The 20,732-nt window shown below is 42.2% G+C and overlaps 1 protein-coding gene across 9 annotated transcripts in view; it reads left to right on the forward strand.

Annotated features, from left to right (window-relative positions):
• The window catches only part of LOC118263008 (ecdysone-induced protein 74EF), a 192,288-nt gene that overhangs the window by 144,413 nt on the left and 27,143 nt on the right, over positions 1-20,732 (forward strand). For all 9 annotated transcript variants that reach the window (XM_035574735.2, XM_035574734.2, XM_050697544.1 and 6 more), the window contains one exon: positions 19,826-19,942. In XM_035574735.2, coding sequence (XP_035430628.1) covers positions 19,826-19,942 — 117 coding nt within the window. The remainder of the gene's footprint in view (positions 1-19,825; positions 19,943-20,732) is intronic.

Genomic DNA, 20,732 nt, shown 5'->3' on the forward strand with positions numbered 1-20,732 from the left:
CTTCCAAGTCAAGTATCTCGGGTAAACGACTTGTTTCCACGGAACATGCTCGCAACATCTAAAACAAAGTTGCTTGTAACAACTTCAGTTACCTAGAACTACGTAATACTCTGAAATATTCGATCTACAAACGTTTTTAATTCTAATTTGAATGTTAAACAACATCTTACAATAACTGTTCAACTCAATTACTTTCTAGCTCCTTCTACCTAAATATATATAGGATTCGGAGAAATTACTGAGATAGACAATTGCCTTAGAGCTACCGAAACTCCAGTAGCACATTCTGCCGTACCCATTGTAGCAAGTGTCGTGAGAATACACACACAGAATACATACACAGAATCCGCGGCGCGCGCACATTAATCCGGCAGCATTCTTCTAAACAATGGCTTATTGTACTGCCACTGTTTACTATTGCCTACTACGCGATGTTTCAACCAAATTCTATTAAATATTCACCTGAAAATTGTAAGAAAATGACATTCAAACCAAATTCATCAATGGCCCGACGATGCATATAAAACTGGAAATGACATAATTCGAGGCTACTAGAGCAGTTGTAAGCAATTCTTTCGTAAACAATGTACATAGGTAGATGATGCATCAGCTAAAATTCTCTCGGCGATGGCACGTCCAGTCGTGCACACTGCACTAACATCAATAAAGGTCATTGACACATCACGGAAAACACAAATGTGCATAATTGTGCATATATTACATAGTACCTACGGCCGTATACTTGTGTATTATATTCAGGCGCATTATATTATTGGCTGCGCTAAATTTAGAGCTGTCCTCTTTTTAACTGATATGACAAGCGACTGGCTGAGGATTCGCAGTTTATGAGCAAAGAGTTATTACCCTCACTCACTCGGCAATGTTTGTCCGTTTAACATGACGATTTGCGGATACTGACCACAACAAAGTCACTGCTTTCCTTGAAATCATAGCACAGTAGGGAATTAGTAAAATAGAATGAAACTGATGTTGCACAGCCGACGGAAAGTGTTGGCTTATAGTATAAACACATCAAGTCAATACTTGCGTCAACTAAACGCGAAATAAATGTAGTAACGTCCTGCCGGCCCTTCCACGGCATGTGTCTCGATACTAAAACAACAAGGCAGCATTGCATTACACGTATTGTCATCAAAACACACGAATCGCTCGCTCATCACTCCGGTTCGCAGTAGCGCGGGTTCGATGCCCGCGCTTCCGACTATGGAGTTGCATCGTGTTACCTGTCTCTTATTACACGTGCTAAATTATAACAATGCTTATAAATACATTATGTGCTCATCGTAGGTACGGCTGCATACCTAAATGGCTATGTGATTTGATAAAAACCTGTTGGAAAAAACGATTGGAGCTCTATGGCGCTCGCAGACATCAGTGTTTCCATATTGAAACCAGTTCAGTTTATGATTAATTACTCGCGTCTGCGATAGTATAGATTAGTCTGGTATTAGAAAAGATTCGTCCATCAATCGAGAGAAGTAAGTAATCGGTGCAGATTGTGAATGTATCGCCGGTACCGCTCAATACAATTAATAATTGTCGTACTCACTCATCTCACATTCACCATTTTATATTCCAAGATGAATCTACCATAATTCGGTCGCGACCCAAATAATTACACGTTTATATATAACTAGATTTACATTTATATTTCCAAAATTTTAAGAAGTCGTTGCGAATGTAACGAGGAAATAGGTCGCGTTGGTTACAACCGTCACGTCTTCATTACAGAATCTGTTTGTCGCGGCATCAGTAGGTACTCAGTAGGTACATCAGTAGGTACTCTGTACCCACGTCCACATAGAGCCAATGTGACCCGTGACTCATGTCAAACAACTTTATTAAACAACTCGCAAGGCACAGCTTCCTCCTTCGAACCTCAATGCACAATATTGTATCGAAACATCGATTCTCAATAAAGCTGACCCCGTGAGAGCAACTTTCCCATGGATGTGCAAGAAGAAAGGATGCACCAGGAAACGTAATCTGTGTATACTTTATGAAACAGCTGCCAAATAATGTGGTGGCTGGTTATCAGGCCCTGCGCCTGTGTGATACCTGCCCGCACAGGTCGGAAGTGAAAGGTGCGTAAAAAATCTTATTTATACGCGATCGACGACGCCGGATGCGCCCGCGCATCCACCAGTAAACAATACGCAAACGTGATCGGGTTGGAAGCTAGTGACGTTTTTATACATATTCACCATTTTTATTTCACACACAATAACTATGTATGATACCTGCCGACGGAGAGATGAATATTAATAACTGGCCGCAACTAGAATAAACGTACCTTTCTACTTGTTTGTGGATCTAAGGTCCAATTGGATGTTACCGACGTTGTGTCAGAACTTGTGTTACTGGTAGCGACACCCGGAGATCACAAAGGTCGTTGTTCTTACAAGTATTTGCATAAATTACACTCAGAAGATATAATAATTATTGCCGTAGACAAACACGGCGACTTATAGAAATACCTAAACTTTATTAATATGTCCAATCACAACACTGGCCAGCTACCTGTTCTGAGAAATTTCGAACAAAGAAAAAAAACAATTTGAATTTTATTAATTCCTCCACCAATCCAAAGTAAACCATCGAACTACCGTTGACAGAATAAAATAAACTTTAAGATTATAATGTTTGAGTTCAATATTTAAACTCTGCCAAAATAACCTATGACGTTTCGTTTTAATGTAAACAATAGAATGTCCCGAAAGGGTGAGGAAGGGTTGTTCTTTTTTTGAATAGCTTCCTGCAAACTATCCGTCTCATTCACACTGTACTCAATAGTAATGTAAGAACGAGATGACAATAACCAAACTGATTTGGACTTGCGACTGGATTTAAAAAAATGCACTTTTAGTATTCAAATGACGTTAACGCATCCGTTTTTAGAATTACAAAAATAAATAAAGGTACGAAACCAGCGGCTATTGATAGAACAAACAGTTTTACAACTTCCTAACTGAACAAATATGTTGCCGTTTACGTGGTCGTGTCGGCGCTATCATCGGCCGTCCCTTTACAGCCTGAGTGGGTGCGTGTCATCGGCAAATTAGTGCAATAAATTAACGGGCGCGTCCTGCCGTCTGTATCGATATTTTTTATCGAGCATATAATCTTATCTGTTATGTATTTATGCGTGCAACGCTCTTTAAATCGGGCACATCTGGGCGTGGGGCCGCGCGCAGTTTTTGGCCGGCCTTCAACCGCGACGCAAGGCTATTAGGTTTCACAACACATACGAACAAACAGACTGGCGACCTGTGCGACCACTATTGCTTCGGGGCCCCTTACTATCCCCGTACGCGCATATTCGCAGCCAATCACCACAACTTTATGTGACCAATGCGCATAAATTTATTTTTAGAAATTTACATGTGCGCTAAAACATGTGAACCGATTACGAGCATAAAAAACTAAGTTAATAGGGTAGTAGGTACAGTAAAAAGCTGTGGTTTCCGTAACAGTATACCGCTTACCTTGTTCGCTTCATCTGTCACATAAAAAAAGTTAACCCAATTTTTTAAACTGCATCAAAAAAGTCTCGTACCTGCCGGTAGCGGGTGTACACCCTCCTCCATAAAAACGCCATAACTGTAAACCCATAGAGGCATCACAATAATGAAGTGGTACTTCTCGCGGCTTTTTTGCATTCCGTTTTTAAAAAACTTTTTATTGCAAAATTTACGGCTGCGTTCGGTTTGTGCAACGGTACCTCTACGCTGCATTGTCTATAATTGCGTTGCAGATGTTTTTTCATTGCAAATAATGCGTTTCTGAGTCGCGACTTCCTCAAAATATTTTGGTAACCTTTGTTTGTCTTTCCTCTTAAAAAACATCTCAACCCTGTATTTTTAAACAAACGGTTTGTTGTCAATTCTGCAACATTGCCAAATGGCTGCAGTACACACACAATTTCTCTTGCTAAAAAAAAAGGTTTTTGTTGTAGTTGCCGATAAGATCCACAACGGAAAAGTCTTAAGATACGCAGAGTTACATTTGATTTAATCTTATCGTGAATATTTCCTGGCTCATTACATGTTTCCTGTGTATTTATCAATACCTAACAGATTATTTTTAACTTTGTGAGCATAAAACTAATTTGGGCTTGATTGCACCTAATAAAACGCAAAAAAGAAATAAAAACAATTAAGAAATATATCATCACGTCACTGAGCGGCCAAAATCTCGTCTAGAATTCAACATGGGACCGAATCTGTGAGACAAGATAAGATATTTTAAGAAATTGCATCATTATAACACGAAACAAACGATAACTCGAGATCACGTTTTATAGATTCACAATTTCCGTAAAGAAATATAATTTGTACGAAAAAAGTATTTACGAGGGTCATTATCAACTCGTTATCAGTGGCACAAGTTGAAGGATCACTGTCATCTGCGACGACTGTGTGTAGAGCCGGCCACGACATGTTCGCAGCCGAGTGTCACAACACGTGCGCGGCGCATCTCGACTATCTTGTGTAAAAATGCAGTGAATATTTTAGATAAATCCCGCCGGTACATTCGGCCGGCGCCTCGCACCGCGCGCACGACGCCGCCCATACATAGATTACAATACATAGTGAAGGTGAGCACAATAACATGCGGGAAACCCGACGACATTTTTGTATTCAATATTGTAATACGGTCAATGTTACCACAATTTAGCATAGACTCGCTCTACGATTCCCTGTCATCTGCGGCCGGCAAATCAAATCGCCACATTTAAATAATTCGGTGACTAGTTGCCATTCCACCTCTGGCCCAATCAGGTCATGAAAACAGTGCAGTGTATGGCAGCAAGTCAGACGGGAGCAGTATCTGTGATGTCACCGCGGCACGCTTCCGGCCTGCGCCCACGCAACCAGACACACACAGGCGCTCGCGCACGTGCCGACAATTAGACACCGACACCTAGTCTGGCCATGCTGACCCGAACGTTTTATTTAACCAATATTGAAACTAAGTTTTTGTGTGGATCTGCCACGACGTGATTAAATATGCGGTAACTGGCAGGCTCTGCAAACTTGGGCCGCGTCACACCAGGAAGTAGCCGCTGTATGCCAATATTATTATCAGTTTCGCGAGTAAACGCTATTTACTATTCACAAATTATTTAGAATTTTAAATCTGTCGTCAAATACATAAATCTTCACATACATAATTCTAGTATTTCAATAAAATTTCATTGTACTGGCAGGAATCACTAGCCTCGCAATAAATATGTGTGACCGTTGGCAGAAGCTCGGCTCGGCTTTCCCTGCAGGTAGCAGCTACATATTGTCACTTAGCTAGAGTTTCCATCGAGCGGCGCGCCGTGTGCCGCGTGCCGTCGGCGATTCTGCGAAATGTTGCAGAAATAGAACCTTTTAGTTCCATTCGCCGATACACCTGCAAATAGTGGGAACTATTCGTTTCATCCTTTGGATAAAAGGCACAATACGAAATGTATCTCAATATCGCAACCTTTCAATACAGCAAACGCTTTGTATTTCATTTGTTAGTCGTTGCATTTAAATAAACTACTAAATATTGATAAATATGTAGAGATGAGTAAATAGCAATTAAGTACATGTCTAGCCTAGATATCGTCGGCAAAACATGTAACCTAAGGGACCTTGCTTTTTTAGGCAGTCGGACTTTTTGCTCGCCCCCGGGCGGGGCGGGCCGCGGCGGGACAGACAGACTAATATAATAATGGAAACTAGACGTACAGAATAATGTTTGTAGGATCTAGAGCCTTCGGATAGGGCCGCGCTAACACACGAGCGACGCGACTGCGAACTACGAGGCTTTTACTTAGCTTTTGTCTTTCACTCGCTGATAATTCTAATAAAAATGCTATTATCTAACAGACACATCGACTTCTTGATACGAAAACCATTCATGTGTTGTTATCAACTGCTTAACATAAAGCTTTGTTTGATAATCCCCGGCCCGCGCCGGTACGTCCGAACTCCGCGGTACTCACTCGTTGGCAGCCGCCCAACTTACATTTTTTGCTTTATTTCCAACACATTACAACGTGTTTTATATTTATTTGTATTTTCGAGCCGTTTCCACTGTCCCTTAGCGTCGCTTGTACCATTTGTTTATCGCTGCTGCCCCCGTGTGGAGTGCCGGCGCGGTACCGGCGCGGGGCCGCGTTGGAAGAGAAAACATTGTCTGCTCATGTCTGAACAATTGCGCAGACGAAGGGAGTAACTCATTAACATACATTGTTTGTTTATCGTCTAGACTCTAGTGTGCAGACGTGATTTACACTTAATTTCATTTCCAACTTTTCGTAATAATTGGATATGGAGATATGGCTCGCTCCTACGCCTGGCTCTGACCTAGATATAGTGTTTGAGGCTCGGTTACCGATGTGTACCATGACGGATACTGTTCTACAAAGATTAGTGAGACGTCATTGAGGATGGGCTTGACCGATTTAAAAGCCACGCAGTTTTTAATGAGTTGAATAACTAAACTCGAACTCACCCATATTGGAGTCACATGCATAACCCAATTTACTTGTGGCCGTATATTTCACTCGTAGAGGTTTACATATTTCGTGATTATTAAGAGAAAGTTCCACAATTACGACATTCTTGAACAAATTCAGAGCACTTAGGGCGAGGTATGAGTACTTATATTGACTTGAACGAGCCGTCCTTAGCCCCAATTAGTCGCAACTATTGTTTACATACCGGCCGTGGATAAATAACGTGCAATCTATAAATATTAAGCTATCGATCCGATTTATTTCCGTTTACCAACATCACGTTGGGTTACGCGTGAAATTGTGATTGCATGCGGTAAATCCCACTTTTTCCTAAAATACAGGTACCTATAATAACTTAGTGCGTAGATGTAAACCTGATCTTATTTAATGCTGACAGACTTTCGTTTTGCTATTTATGCAAATTGTGACGCATTCACTGTGTAGCGAAATGTTTTGATGTGACCAAGATACTGGAATTCCCCTGTGATTATGTTATCAGCGGTATCTGATACCAGTTGGTCGGTCCGTGTGTTGTCGTTCTGCCTCCGCGTAGACTCGCCGCCGACACTCGGTAGCATCACAGAGCTTGTCCACATATCTAGTAGCTACAGGTTACAACAAAATAAACAACTCCATATAGGTATATGTACTTAATTTTGCAATTTCCCGCATTCTCCATTTCGTATGTAAGATACATTCTTGTTCAATTCCGGAAATATAGGGTCATTAACCTACTTCAATTTTGGATTAGTAAGTAAAACGAATTTCGACACGCCTTAATACAGAGTGTATTACTTTAATATACCTATATATGTAGTTTAAAAAGTCAATTTGGCAGTAAATGATAAATATCTGTAGTTACCAAATAGTCCTGTCCGTTTTATTGGCTCTGGTCGACGGATGTTACGAAACCCAACTGACATTTTATTGTACAGGAAATCGAGTGTTTTGCCTTTTAAAATGTTAATTATATTGATGTGTGCACGACGGCGACGGCCACACATTAAACGCAAAGCCTTTTTGTACTCCCCAGAACAGATCACGTGTAAATGCCTTAAATAAGAGCCTTATATCAAGTTTCTAACAGCTCAAGATGTAAAATAAATGGATACGGTAGGTAATGGATTAAATAAAAAAGAGTAGTGAATGAAGCCCACTAAAAGATCATTGGACTATCATTTCAGTAAACGGTGTCACAACAAAAAACGAATGTGAAATAGTATTTAGCAAGTAGTGTAGTGTAGTGCGGTAAAATGGCCCTTATCACGGCGGCGCTGGGTTCAGGGCAGGGCATTTCGCGCGGCCGCCGGCATTTTTACAACACTCCACACATTGCACAACGCGGGCCGAGTGACGCAACGCGCCGAACGCACGCCGCGCGATGCTAACTGTACACCTTGAACGCCCACACCGCAATTTCAAAATATTTTTATATGAACCTCTCGATTGTTGTTCCGCACTCGATTCAAAGTTGCGACTACGTTACACTCGCTCTTGACTACTGATCGTAAAATCTTATGTTCGTTTCTTAAGATCATCCGACGCAACTCTTGCGCAGCGCCATAAGTACTCCTCTCCGGGTTTGTGTAAAAAATTGCAAAAACGTGTGTTGGTAACGTGCTTGTCTAATACTGAGCTTAGTTCGTGGCTGTTTCCTTGTGATCAGATATACCTGTACCTATATACAATAACACAGGAAATCGTTTTTGTCCTTATAACAAAATAATAGATATACAGCCTCCAACGACACACACATAGGTAATATATTGTAAATAGTTAGTGATTCACGTGACCGCCAGACATGACCGGCTTGATCTTCATCACTGCAAGGACTTTCCGTCTCCTAACAATGATGCCACTTAGCCACCATGAAAGACGATTACTTACCTTCCAAACAACAAATACAAAAATGCACTGTTTTGACTCCACTGTCCTGTTTAACCGAAAATAATTGCAACAGAAATGTGACATTCTTTGTTAATGTGCGTTCTGCAGGTCATTGCGGTGCTTAGTCATCGCTGCAGCTAGAACCAGTCGCCTAGTATCTCAGATCGTGTTTCGTCACGCGAACGTCATTCGAAAAAAATATACTGAGTCAAATGTTCACAACGTTAATACGAAATCCGTGGCGAGCCTAAACCGTATATTTCCACGAAATAAAAAAGCCAGTAGACAATCACCGCAAACATCGCGGTTACGACACCGACAAGTGTGTCAATGTCGCGCGAGTTCCCGCGGCCGGCGCGCGCGCAGCCGCCCTCACTACCGACCACACTGCTTCCTAGCCGGCTAACTCGACGATAACGGCTGAGACTGTGATATCGAGATGTTTACTTGTTTACAACATATCGCATATAGTTTCAGTAACTTACAACAGAACAAAGCTATTAGTTCAATAAGGCAATGTCCGAAACAACAACAAGAGCTTCAGAAGTCCATGGCAACAACAAGTCGCTGTCCTTAACCGTCGGAAGTTCTAGAAAAGCCATCTATTTGTTTACAGCGTTTCAAGGCAAGATGTGATCTCGTGGAATCAACAAACACTGCCATCAACCGGCCGCGGCTGAGCTTATAATATGAAAACAGGCAAAGGAAGCGTACGCGCTGCGCTGGCTGCAACAATGTGCGCGCGGGGATGTTTGCACTATCTGCTGTTTGTTTGTTTGTCGAGCGGCGCGCGCGCAATGCCGGTATGTTACAGTTTCCGGAGAGCTGCACTCCGTGTGCTAGTTAAGCCGCAGGGACACTTCTATACAACTTGACAGTTGACAACTTATCCAAAAAACCTGTTGCACTGACGATTATCGCAACACAGAAACAAGAAGAATATGGCTCTGATTGCGCAACTGCGTGCGCGCGACCTACAACTCGGCTGCGCGAGCGCAAGTAAACAGGAAAACGGCCACCGAAAAACAGAGGCCACCACTTGGACTTTTTAATTATTTCATGCAGTTATACAAATAGCCTAATGCGTGACATAAATATACAAGAACATAAACAAAGCACCTTCTTTTCAAATATGAATATGAGTAGAATTATTTGAACCGGAAATACAAAGTTTACGACTGACGAACAAGAAAATCTGTTCACACAGAGGAGGCTATTCATTGCTCGCCTTACGAGCTCCGAGAATCTCATATTAAGGAAAGTTAAAATTATCTCGTCACTTACAATAACGGGGAACCTTTGAGTTAAAATTAAAACACTAACTTGCACGGCACACGATAAAGTTTGCCACCCACCGGGCCGTGTATGGCCAGCGAAAATGAAAATAGAAGCAAGTTTCCACCCGGCTCGCATCCGCAAAGGTCATGCAGCTTAAAATAACCGCACTATCAGGAACTATGCAACTGTAACAGTAGTACAGCCTATTTTAGTGAAGCCTATCTGCGTAAAAAAGTTTCGCAAGCCGAGTGATTAGTAACGGTGACGTATCAGTGAGGCAACTATTTCGTGTCTCCACGACTTGTATCCGACCGCCCACCTGTAGAGATTGCCAAATGTTTCCGGTATAACTCTTTACCGGTTTTCTTGCGAGCGTTTTTGTGCCGCTAATTATGTCATCGGGTGTTAGCGGAGCGGCTCGGAGCCGCACTGCTCGCACTAAGCCATGGATTGTTTAACACAGTTTTAAGTAGCACACCGTACACTGTGGACCATTCTGTATTGTGCTATAATCCCAACATACATCACTTGCCTATTTAGATCATAGATGTGTATTTAGTTTTTATGTACGCAGGTACTAAATTGCAGTTATCCGGCTAGTTATACCAGTTCGTGAATAAACGCGCGAGCTCTAACAATGTAAATGACAATAAGGGCGTTGTGTCATTAGAACAGCTTCGTGGCAATTATTTCAATGTAAAGTTCACAGATTGAAGGCAGCATTACACCGTACAGCACAACACACCCACTCGCTGTTATGTATCCCGCTAATAGATCCGGTTTGAAATAATTTCCTTTGGTTTATCACGAGACACTAGATTACTGCTGGATTTCTTAACCTGAAAATGTATATCGCAACCTAATATTTTCCCAAAAAAACAAATGTCGTAATCTCAATGTTGATAATGAAGCTAATCGCATCCCTGAAAACATTTCCATTGGCAGCAGAACGTAGTGTAACACGCACACATGCACGGCGCGGTGGCGCGGCACGCACACGGCGGCGCACGGCGCGTGTCGTTACTATGCACTTCTCGCCTAGACGAAGTATCTATGTGTTCAGTTTACTATCGTAGTGCGGGGCGCGGGCGCGGGCGCGGGCGGCGCAACCGGGTCAAGGGAGCTCCGATGCACCGTTCGCGTTAAATCTCACTTTCGCGCGCTGCACCACTAAACATGGCGGACGTAGTGACGCGCGGTTTCGTTCTCGTTGACACATTTTACGGTTTTCCGTTTTGTTTTCCACCCGTTCCGGCTACTTAATCAGGCCACTGGCGTGTGTTGTAACGTTTTACACGTGTAGTGTAATTGACGAAACAAACAAACTTATATCTATAGCGACCCAATATCCTTGTCCCTATTTCTTATTTCCTACGTCGAGTATCATGCGTAATCGAGATAGTAAGCTTATCTGTCCGTAGTGGCATCTTATCGCCGCACTACTATAATGCAATACACCGCTGGATACGATAAACAACAGATTTTATAATTTGTTTTTAATTTGACATGATTTTGATAAAGGGCGCGTCGCATCGAGGACGTTAGCAGCCTGGAATGTTGGAACATTACGAATGGATATGGTAAATAAAGAAACTTGCTTGTCCATGCTAATCTGATGCTAGAGATCCTTTATAAAGTGGGCAATCAAGATCAGTCGCTAAGTGCTACAGTTTCTACGCATTTCCTTTCCCACTTTCCTAGCGCTTGATTTGCACGCAGAGAGTTATTCAGAACCGTAACTGTAACGATGCGTGAAATTTCCAATTATGAAAGAGCAGCGACTAGCGACGCAATCAAGCGACGTCGTGTGATCGTAGACAAAAAACAAACAAATTATAAAGGTATGTTTACATGTAACCGCGACCGTGAATCGAATTAACGTCTGTCCGAGGCTGCACGTACTCCGACCTGTTGTTTCCTCAGACAAGGTTGGCCCAAAAAAATCTATCGCAACGTACAAACTTTTAGGACATGACTAATGGACAATGGCTTGCGAAACAGAATCGCCCGCGTTATCTGTATTGTATCAGCTGCCGATTCATGTAAATAGGACTGCTGCACGAGTACACCTAGCTATACCTTTGATGCTATTCTACTGCTTTATTACCAAATTGAAAAGTTGCGTGCAAGCCAAAAATATTTATGAATTACTTTTATCTTAACGCAATGGGAACTGACAATGTTATTTAGAACGAGGACGGAAAGTTTCATTTCTGTACGAAGCGCATATTTCGAATGTCGCGCGACTAGGAACTAGCAGTGTCCCATCACTAGCCTGCAGAGCGGTGAACGGCGCGTACGGTGCGCTGGCGTAGGAAGCGCGGGCGCATCGCGCCCTTCGCGCCCGTCTGACCCACTTAGCTGCCGCCACACTAATATAAACTGTTGTGATCGTATCTCCGACGTGCGCGTACGCTGACGTGTTGTCGCTGATAACTAAGGCTTCGTTATTATACCACACATGACATTTTAGTTTATTTTTGTTTGATAACGCCATGAAAAATATAAACATGTGTCGTTTTTTATTGTGTTTGATGAAGGGAATTCGGTGTCTGCAAGTTGATAGTTACGTTTCTAGAACATAAAGAGATTATATTATTAAGTTCGCATCCAAATTTGTCGATCGGAAATAAGCGATTCCAACGATCGGCGTCACATTTTGGGCAGACGTCGGTCGGCGGCGGTCAGTCCGTACTCCGTGAGTCACGACCACGTTGCGTAACCGAGCCACGCATGTCGCATTCGACTTAACATAATATGTTTCCAACGACAGGACAATATCTATTGTTTACTATTTACGAACCGAAATTGAGATGTGCTGCTTTTACTTGCTGAATAGAGGTGAATCATCACCTAAAGATTTGCGAAAATGAATCAATTCAATTAGATATTGAAACAGTTTTATGCGTGTGATTGTGAATCTCGTGAAGGCATTGAAATTTATAACGTTGTTTAACTGGCTGAGTTTAATGAATACCTACGAAACATTTAATCACATAATCTTTGTGTGTGGGTATCCGTACTTCCAAACTAAAACCACAGGAAATAGTACAAGGAAAAAACAAGAGTTTTTAGCAACACAACAAACACAAGCGTATCCTCCAGTTCTAGTTGGAGTGTAAGCTGTGTGGATAGAAATGTGTGGGGGACGGTAGCGGTCGGTTATTAAGTCTGCCAGATAAACATGTTATCAGCATTAATCGCGACAGTTTCCATTTCGCGGCGCGCGACCGCCACTTTCTTACGTTTCCCGCGCGCGGGGAAAGTGCCCGCGCTTTTCCGACGCCATCTTTGAAACTGCACTCCCTTCCACGCAAGTTGACGGTGCAAGGTGCAACTACTAGCTATGAACAACTAAAAGTTATTTATAAACTAAACCTCATTTATTTTCTAACGAATATACTGTAATACTTATTCTTTGTGGGATGATCAAATATTTAATAACTTATTTAGGATTCAGTAAATTAAATAGATTACAATAAATTGGCAGGAAAATTTGTGTTATTTCATAAAAAGACATCATAATCTCTATTCTCTATTGTCTGCTATAAATTAGTTGGTAACTAAACTATATTCTGTGTATTAAAAGACACATCAATTACAAATAAATGGCCGCGCATACGTGCGCACACGACGCCGTGATCAGAAATTTAATGCGACGACCAAGGATCTACATAACTTGCAGACGATACCGAAATCGATTTTACGGTGAAACAATCGATTTTAATTTAGCTTATAGAGGCATATATAACTATACGTCCTATGAACAGCACCCACTTATGGTAACTTTATACACAAGTTACGCACTGGTTATAAGAAAACAATAACTTTAAAAGTAGATTTATTCGAGTATTGTGATTGGCACGACAAGTTATGTAACAGCGACATAATTGTAATCATTTGCATAATTATTATCTCGCAATGTTATCCGACGAAATATTAAGTAGCTCGCAGTGTGCCAGTGTAAGTACACGTGACTGTAAGCTCTCAGTAAACACACTCAGTCACTCAGTAATCGCAGACCATCTCGTAGGTACGCTCCGTAGCAACAAAATATCAAATAAATATAATTTCGTAAATACTTCAACTTCTGTTATGCGGAAACTTGGCGACACTGACATCTGTCGTCATTTGACAAGAACTAATGAAATGAAAAGCTAAATGCCGGAAAATAGTTCATTTATCTTTTTTTGTAATCGCTGTAAGTCTAGCTCGCCGGGTTCCGGGTTTGAAAAAACGCGATAGTTTTCTCTGTAGTGTGTGAAGGACGCGCACCGCCATGCATGTGTGCGTGCCCTGTCTGTGTGACCAGAAAACATACATTAGCAAAATGGGGCTGTTGATATTAGCAGCTCGATATTTACAATTCGCTATGATTTCCAAATCAGATTGATCAATATTGAGCACATTGAAGTTCAGTGAGTCATTAAAAAAACTCATTATTTACACACACATGTACAGTCCGTCAGTACACTACACAGACAAATTGAGTAACATTCATTACATGGACTCACGTGAACCAGCAAAACGTGAGCTCTGTTAACTATAACCTTTAATAGCCGGCAGGGGTCACAAAACTGGATACCCGTCGCGTTGGAAATAGCATGGCTTCCCGGATGTTGCTCTGACGTCAGACATCTCGCTAGAGATTTGCCGAAACCAATTGTCAATCTCAAAGTACCCTTATTTACAGATCCACAAAGTTCCATTTGCCCTGACGTTAAAACGTAGCCACTAACATCGTTTTGTAAAATGTACCTGAGATATTGAATAAAGTCGTTAACGAACCGGATTAGGATTACTTCATTAATCTTTCATAGGATTAATTGTTGTGAATAAAAGGGCAAAAAGCGTAAGGTTGTCCATTCGCCATTAATTTAAAAACAAAACTGTGATTACCCTAAATGTCCGTATAATCCCATTTAAGCGCATATGAATTTGGTCGTCAATGTCCAAAATGACTTTATCGAATCAAAGCAAGTCGTGTGCATTCGTAATATTTGTGTCGGTTTTCCTCAACACGTCCAGCTGTACGAGTATTAGAACGGCTCAAGTCATAGGAATCGCACCATACCTGTACCATACCTATAGGAAAATTATTTCAACAAAACTTCCAAACCGCAGAAAGTGTGTAATCCTGCTAAATATAAGTTTAATAAATTACTAAACACTATTATTTAAGGAACCATTTAGCATCGCTTAATACCACATTACTAAACTCACATCGACATCATGGTAACAACAATATAATTCATGACATTCCACCATTAACAGAAACATCCACCTCCATACGACATGGTGCATCAGCTCGCTAATCACTCGTAGCTTGGAGGGCATTGAATTCATTACGGTTGACGTCACCCGCACCACGTGTATTTAATTTTATTATTGTGCTATCGGCCACTTCCCTGCCGATGACCATATACAACAAATGTATGATGCTCAATACTAGGTACCAACTTACTAAGTAATGCACGCTCTACTTGACATCATTTGTAAAGTAAGTTACTCTCTCTGTAAAGTAAAACAAATGATTAAACTCCCCACATTATTCCCAAGAGTAAAGCAAAATAAGTTGATTCTGCTAGATTATAGACATATGTTTCAATAATGCAGCGGTAAGTCAGATTACCGGTGAGCTCGCGAGCTTACCGCCGACTGGCAGGCCGCCATTACACCGCTCGTTACGGCAACTCGAGGATCGCGGGGAAAAGGCCACGGGAAATCCGGATCGACTTAACAAGAACTGCGAACGATGCGCCGAGAATGCAACCGTGCACTGCACAAATACAATCGTCCAAACATTGCGTACACACATGCTAATGTGTTTGTTACAAAGTCTACCTGACGACACTCATCTTCGATCTAAGCCGGAGCCCACCACGGCAGGACCGCGTGAAGTCGGTGACTCCACCAGCACATTTGGCTTCCACCACGTCATGTCACTTGGCTCCCAACGACTGCATGTACCTACAATAATTATAATTTTAGCGATTGTATTTTTAAAACGAAACAAAGAAATACCACTTGCAGAAACAACGACTGAAATTTTCGTATATTTTTTAAAAAGCGACAGGAAATAATTAAAACCGACGATTTACGTTCATTTAAGAAATATGCGCTTTGAACTTTCGCGCTCGCGACACATTTTACGAGAAGCGCAAATGATTTTATACGTCTGTCTAATATTAAAATGATTAAAGAATGCTTTAAACAGGCTTTGCATTTCGTACTGCTCCATTATGTACGCGAGACACAGTCTCTGTAAACGACCAGAGGAAATCATTTTGGAAGAGTAAAGGAAAATCGCGTTGTATCCACCGCCAATCTTTCCGCTTTGTAGCTGTCGGAGGAGAAAAAAGCAATTAAAAATAATTCCATGAAACAAATCTGAAAATGGCTCGTCCCGCACACGCTCAGCTACAACAGTTCAGTAACAACTACACAAGCGAAGTAATTCCAACAAATTAGCGCGTCTAATTAGCGCCGCCGCAGCGGACGTTCCCCTATTCATAAAGAGACAACACACAAGTTCACTTTAATCCAACTGAGCACAACTTTTACTTTCCTGCTGCGCTGAAATATTAACAAACTTGCATAAGTTATGCAGCGCCCCCTGCCGGCGCCCCCGCCTGGGGGCTGGGGCCGGGGGCTGCAGGTGAATGCACGGGGTGTGCGCCCAGCACCTCTATTATTCGAGCTGGAGCTACACGCGAAATATGCTCGCTATGTGCTGCCGGTGCAACGTTCCCTTTAGCTCCGTCGTTCTGTAGGAAGCTCGTGTTTTTGACCCCGCCGCTACATGTATAATATTTTGTTTTAACATTTTATGATTAAACACAAAGGAAGGTTTGCAGCAGACAGAGGTTCGCAGCATTCTCTTTGGATTTTTACATCTTGTGCAGTCTGTGCGGTGTACGATGCATTACAGGGAAAGCTCGTCTGTATAGTTCGCTGGGTAAATGTTCATCGCGCTTTTTGTTTTACAAAATTAATTTAAATTTCTTTAGTATGAAAGAATATAAACACAAGCAGCACATTAAAAGTATATGAAACGGTACAGAAACCCTCACAGACTCGATGTATGCTCAATGTTCATGTTTGTAGCATTTTGTTTTATAAACGTCCAGTGTGTTTTAGTGTCCGAAATGTAGGACGTAGCAAAACTTAGGTTTTATTTAGGCTATTTCTTATTCTGGGCAGCCTAGACACGGACTCGCCGGTTGTACCCAAATTGTAATTTATAGAGTGGCCGGTGTCAGTGTCCCGCGGTCGGCGGTACGCACCACGTAACTTGCTGAGCTCTGTTATTGATTACTTTATTGAGAGAAACCTCCACAACATCTGCCGTTGATTAAACATTAATTATTTATATTTTCAATATTGGCGGAACAAATATGTGCTATTCAATTTCGGAAATTGCCGTGGGAAATTGAAGGAAGTGGATCCTTTGTAATCGCAGGGCGGACGCTGGGTGACGTCATCGCTCGCCCGACTATCTGTGATCTCTCACAACTTGATCCGAGATAATCACTTAATGCTTTACAAATATTCGCAACAAACACTTTGTTGACTATCACTGAGCAGTTGTAGCAAGTCACGTTCGAAGCCAACTCTCGAGGAGTGAAGAAATTTTGAAATTCAGCTGAGAATGGCAAAGGGCGAACTGAAACAAGAATGCTTCGCAAACTTAGTTGTGCGCTGGTTAAAAATAAGTGGTTGTAGGGGCTCGGTGGAGGTACAGGCCGGGAGCTGGGCCGCGGGAGTACGGCTTCAGTGCGCCCTACTTCTGGTGTACTGTATTTTTGTTTGTGCTGCAGAGCAGCGGGGTCACTGACCCTGTACTCTGAATGGCTGGAGTAGGTATGCAGCGCCTGCCCCCGCACTGAATAATGCAGGCAGCTGGCGCGGGACACGTCCGGCCCGTGTCTTCATCCCCTGTCTCGCGATGCTGCCGATTTAATTGAATCCCGCGATAGAGTCCCACGTACTTGTGTTTGTGTGCTCCGCTACTCCGGCTATCAACACGGCACTGTTTTGAATACTGTTTTTATTGTTATCTCCCTCGATAACGGCTGACATTTATTCTGTTTTTATGTCCCTCCCGATATTGTGTTCAGGAACCTTCCACACATACATAGTCACGTAATACTGGTACATGTCTCACAGTACGAGGTGTACACCCAGTATGTATTCAGAGCACCTCGCTCAGCTAATGCTGCGAGATGTTAACCCCCCACAAAGCCGTGCCGGCGTCTAATCCACTCAGAGCTTTGTCCCCATTCCGCCAACACCCAGTCATTTGAAACTATTTCCAATGCATTTGTTTTGAATTTCACTTGCAATTTGATCAATCTGTTTCGTGAGGAAAACAAACCGCTCGCGTGTTCATTATACGAATATATGCAATGGAAGCATAGCTATACTTCACAACGTAATATTACTTGCAGTGTGTAGAGTCGGTAACTATATGCAATGAGGTGTCATATATAACTGTAGCATAAGCAAGCATTCTGACCGGACATACATACATATGTACGTAGATATGTATCGCAAATAAGCCTACACCACATTACGTCACCCGCGGTGATACAATTACATCATGCTGTGACATTAACTGGTGTTCCTCAAACACTTGAACCCGAAACTGTAAAGTCGCTGAGTGCTAATTAGTGAAGGGTTCCATGAATAACCAGCAATGGGCAGCATGCAGTGTGCCGGTGTGCGGCGGGCGGCGGCCGGCGTCGCGTGACTGCCGGCTGCCGAGCTGGCACATTTGCATTCTCCTGATAGCTGCTATCACACACCGGCTCACATGTGCCCGGGCTGTAAAGAGTTCAAATTCCGTCTAGACACTTCGACCTGAAAAACGAAAGGGAAAGCTTTCATCCGTCCCGCTCTATGCGTCAAACATGCGCAGTGCTCGCCGGGGGTAGAACGAGACAACAGGTGGGTCCGTGAATAATTTAGGGGGTTGCGGGGGCCCAAGGTCGGCGCACGGAAGCGTCTGGCTCGGATGTAGCCAGATTATATACAATGTTATATCGATTTTGCGGTAATTTCCCTGGAACATGCGACCTCCCGAAACTTCTCGAGTACTCTTTAATGATCTAAAGTTCGGATGTAACTCGATATTGAATTATTCTTAAGCATTGGAAAACTCTTCTGACTCCTTAGCTACCGATCTATAGGTACTCCGGTCCAGCTGTTAAATATGCGACACAGTCGTGACACACACGTATATAAATTAACAAAACGTGTCATCAGACCATTAAATAAATGTGTAAGTACCGCACTAGTTTTATGTCCCCTGTAAGTCGCTAATCATTTGCTGGCATTTAGAGCCACACCACAGAGCACACAGTAAACTAATTGAATTACTAAGCCTCAGCAGCGGTATCTGACCATTGATCTACGTGTAAACAGAATTTAATTACGTTAATCAATCGATTCATTTTATTACATCTCGTATTTTTACGACACAATCTACAATACCCAGCAGTACAATAAGTGAAATTTTAAGAAGCTATAAATTTATGAAAGTAGCTCATCTAACAAAAAATCCGGGACTTGTTTTAAGAAATCTGGTCTATAAATCGTTTCTGTGAAGGCTAGCGGGGCTCGCACGCACACTCGACATTATTCCACATACATAAGTGATGAACAGTTTGCAACAAAGGGTTGCGGAGCTGCCTGAGTGCCAGCTTCCAGAACAGTCGACAGCGCGCGACCTCCCCAGGGTAACGTCCACAAGTTTTACCTGAAGAAATTTTGATAAACGAGCTTCCAAGTTGTCGTTTCTAGACGTTAAAGACTAAAACCCTTTACCGTCAGAGCTGTCTCGCGCGGGCCTGCGCCCTTTACACTTAAAAACGTTTTACTTTTATATCCCGAGCCGGGGTTGTCTGCACTGACGTCGGAGTTGTATGAATCAGAGACGAAGGAAAGTCGAGCCACGATAAAATGAAATAATTGCGTATCTATAGATTGATCGATGCTTAGCTCATCTGAATGACTCATGGTTGGGGAGTTCACCTTACTCTTTGTTTTACAGTTACCTGTCTTTTGCTTGCTAAATATAGAACCTGTATATTGATGCAGTGGTTGATGTGTTTGTGTAACGTGTGTGTTTCGTTGTTGCAGTGGACGGCGAGCCGGCCGGCCTGCCGCTCAGCACGCGCAGCTCGCTCAGCCGGGCCCTGCTGCTGCTGGCCCCGGGCCCCACCGCCAGGCACCATCTCTACACAGCCCCTAACACAGGTAACCTTCCTATACTGCTTCATAAATAAGTATACTTAAAAGCTTTTGTGAGAACTAGGAAAAAAACGTATTTATTACGTTGAGGTAAAATAATTTATAGCAACAATTACGTAAAAAACATGGCCATTAACTCTAAACGTGTACAAAATCAAAGTTTATAGTCAAAATTAGTCACTAACCAGGAAAAGACAAAACGAAATCTTATCGTTCCATACAAAGTAACGTCCTGACTAGATAGCTATATTTAGAACTAGGTATCACACCTGAACATGGAACGTATCAAGTATGAAGTACATTTTTAGCACATTGCTAGTACTAGTAACAAAGAAAGAAATTATGACCATTTCGAAAGAATCTCGCGGCTGCAGGGAGCTCGGTAATTGGCAACATTTCGAGTGTTACGTACATATTTCGACATTTCCTACCGAGGTACGTACATCTTATATTGGTTCACAGCGGAAATTACAGACTGCTACATTGGATATTAAACATCAGTAGGTAGTGTAGGAGCCCGGGCTCAGAGGTCGCCACGACCGCCAACTCGCGATAACATTTTATTTTGCGACAAATTTTTTGCACGAAATTGGCATTCCGCGATTCTTCGAGCATGGAACAAGTAGCGAGCATGGACGTTACTGATAAGTATTACCTAATGACCATTAGTGTACTACAATCAGTTGTTAATCAGCCAATTGAATATCGCTTGTAGCATGACTGTCATAATTTGATAATTAAAAATAAATAAAGAACGAGGAACATGTATCTTCTTGTTTTATTGCTAGTTACACAG

This window comes from Spodoptera frugiperda, chromosome 12 (genome assembly GCF_023101765.2).
Source record: "Spodoptera frugiperda isolate SF20-4 chromosome 12, AGI-APGP_CSIRO_Sfru_2.0, whole genome shotgun sequence".
Lineage (NCBI taxonomy): Eukaryota > Metazoa > Arthropoda > Insecta > Lepidoptera > Noctuidae > Spodoptera > Spodoptera frugiperda.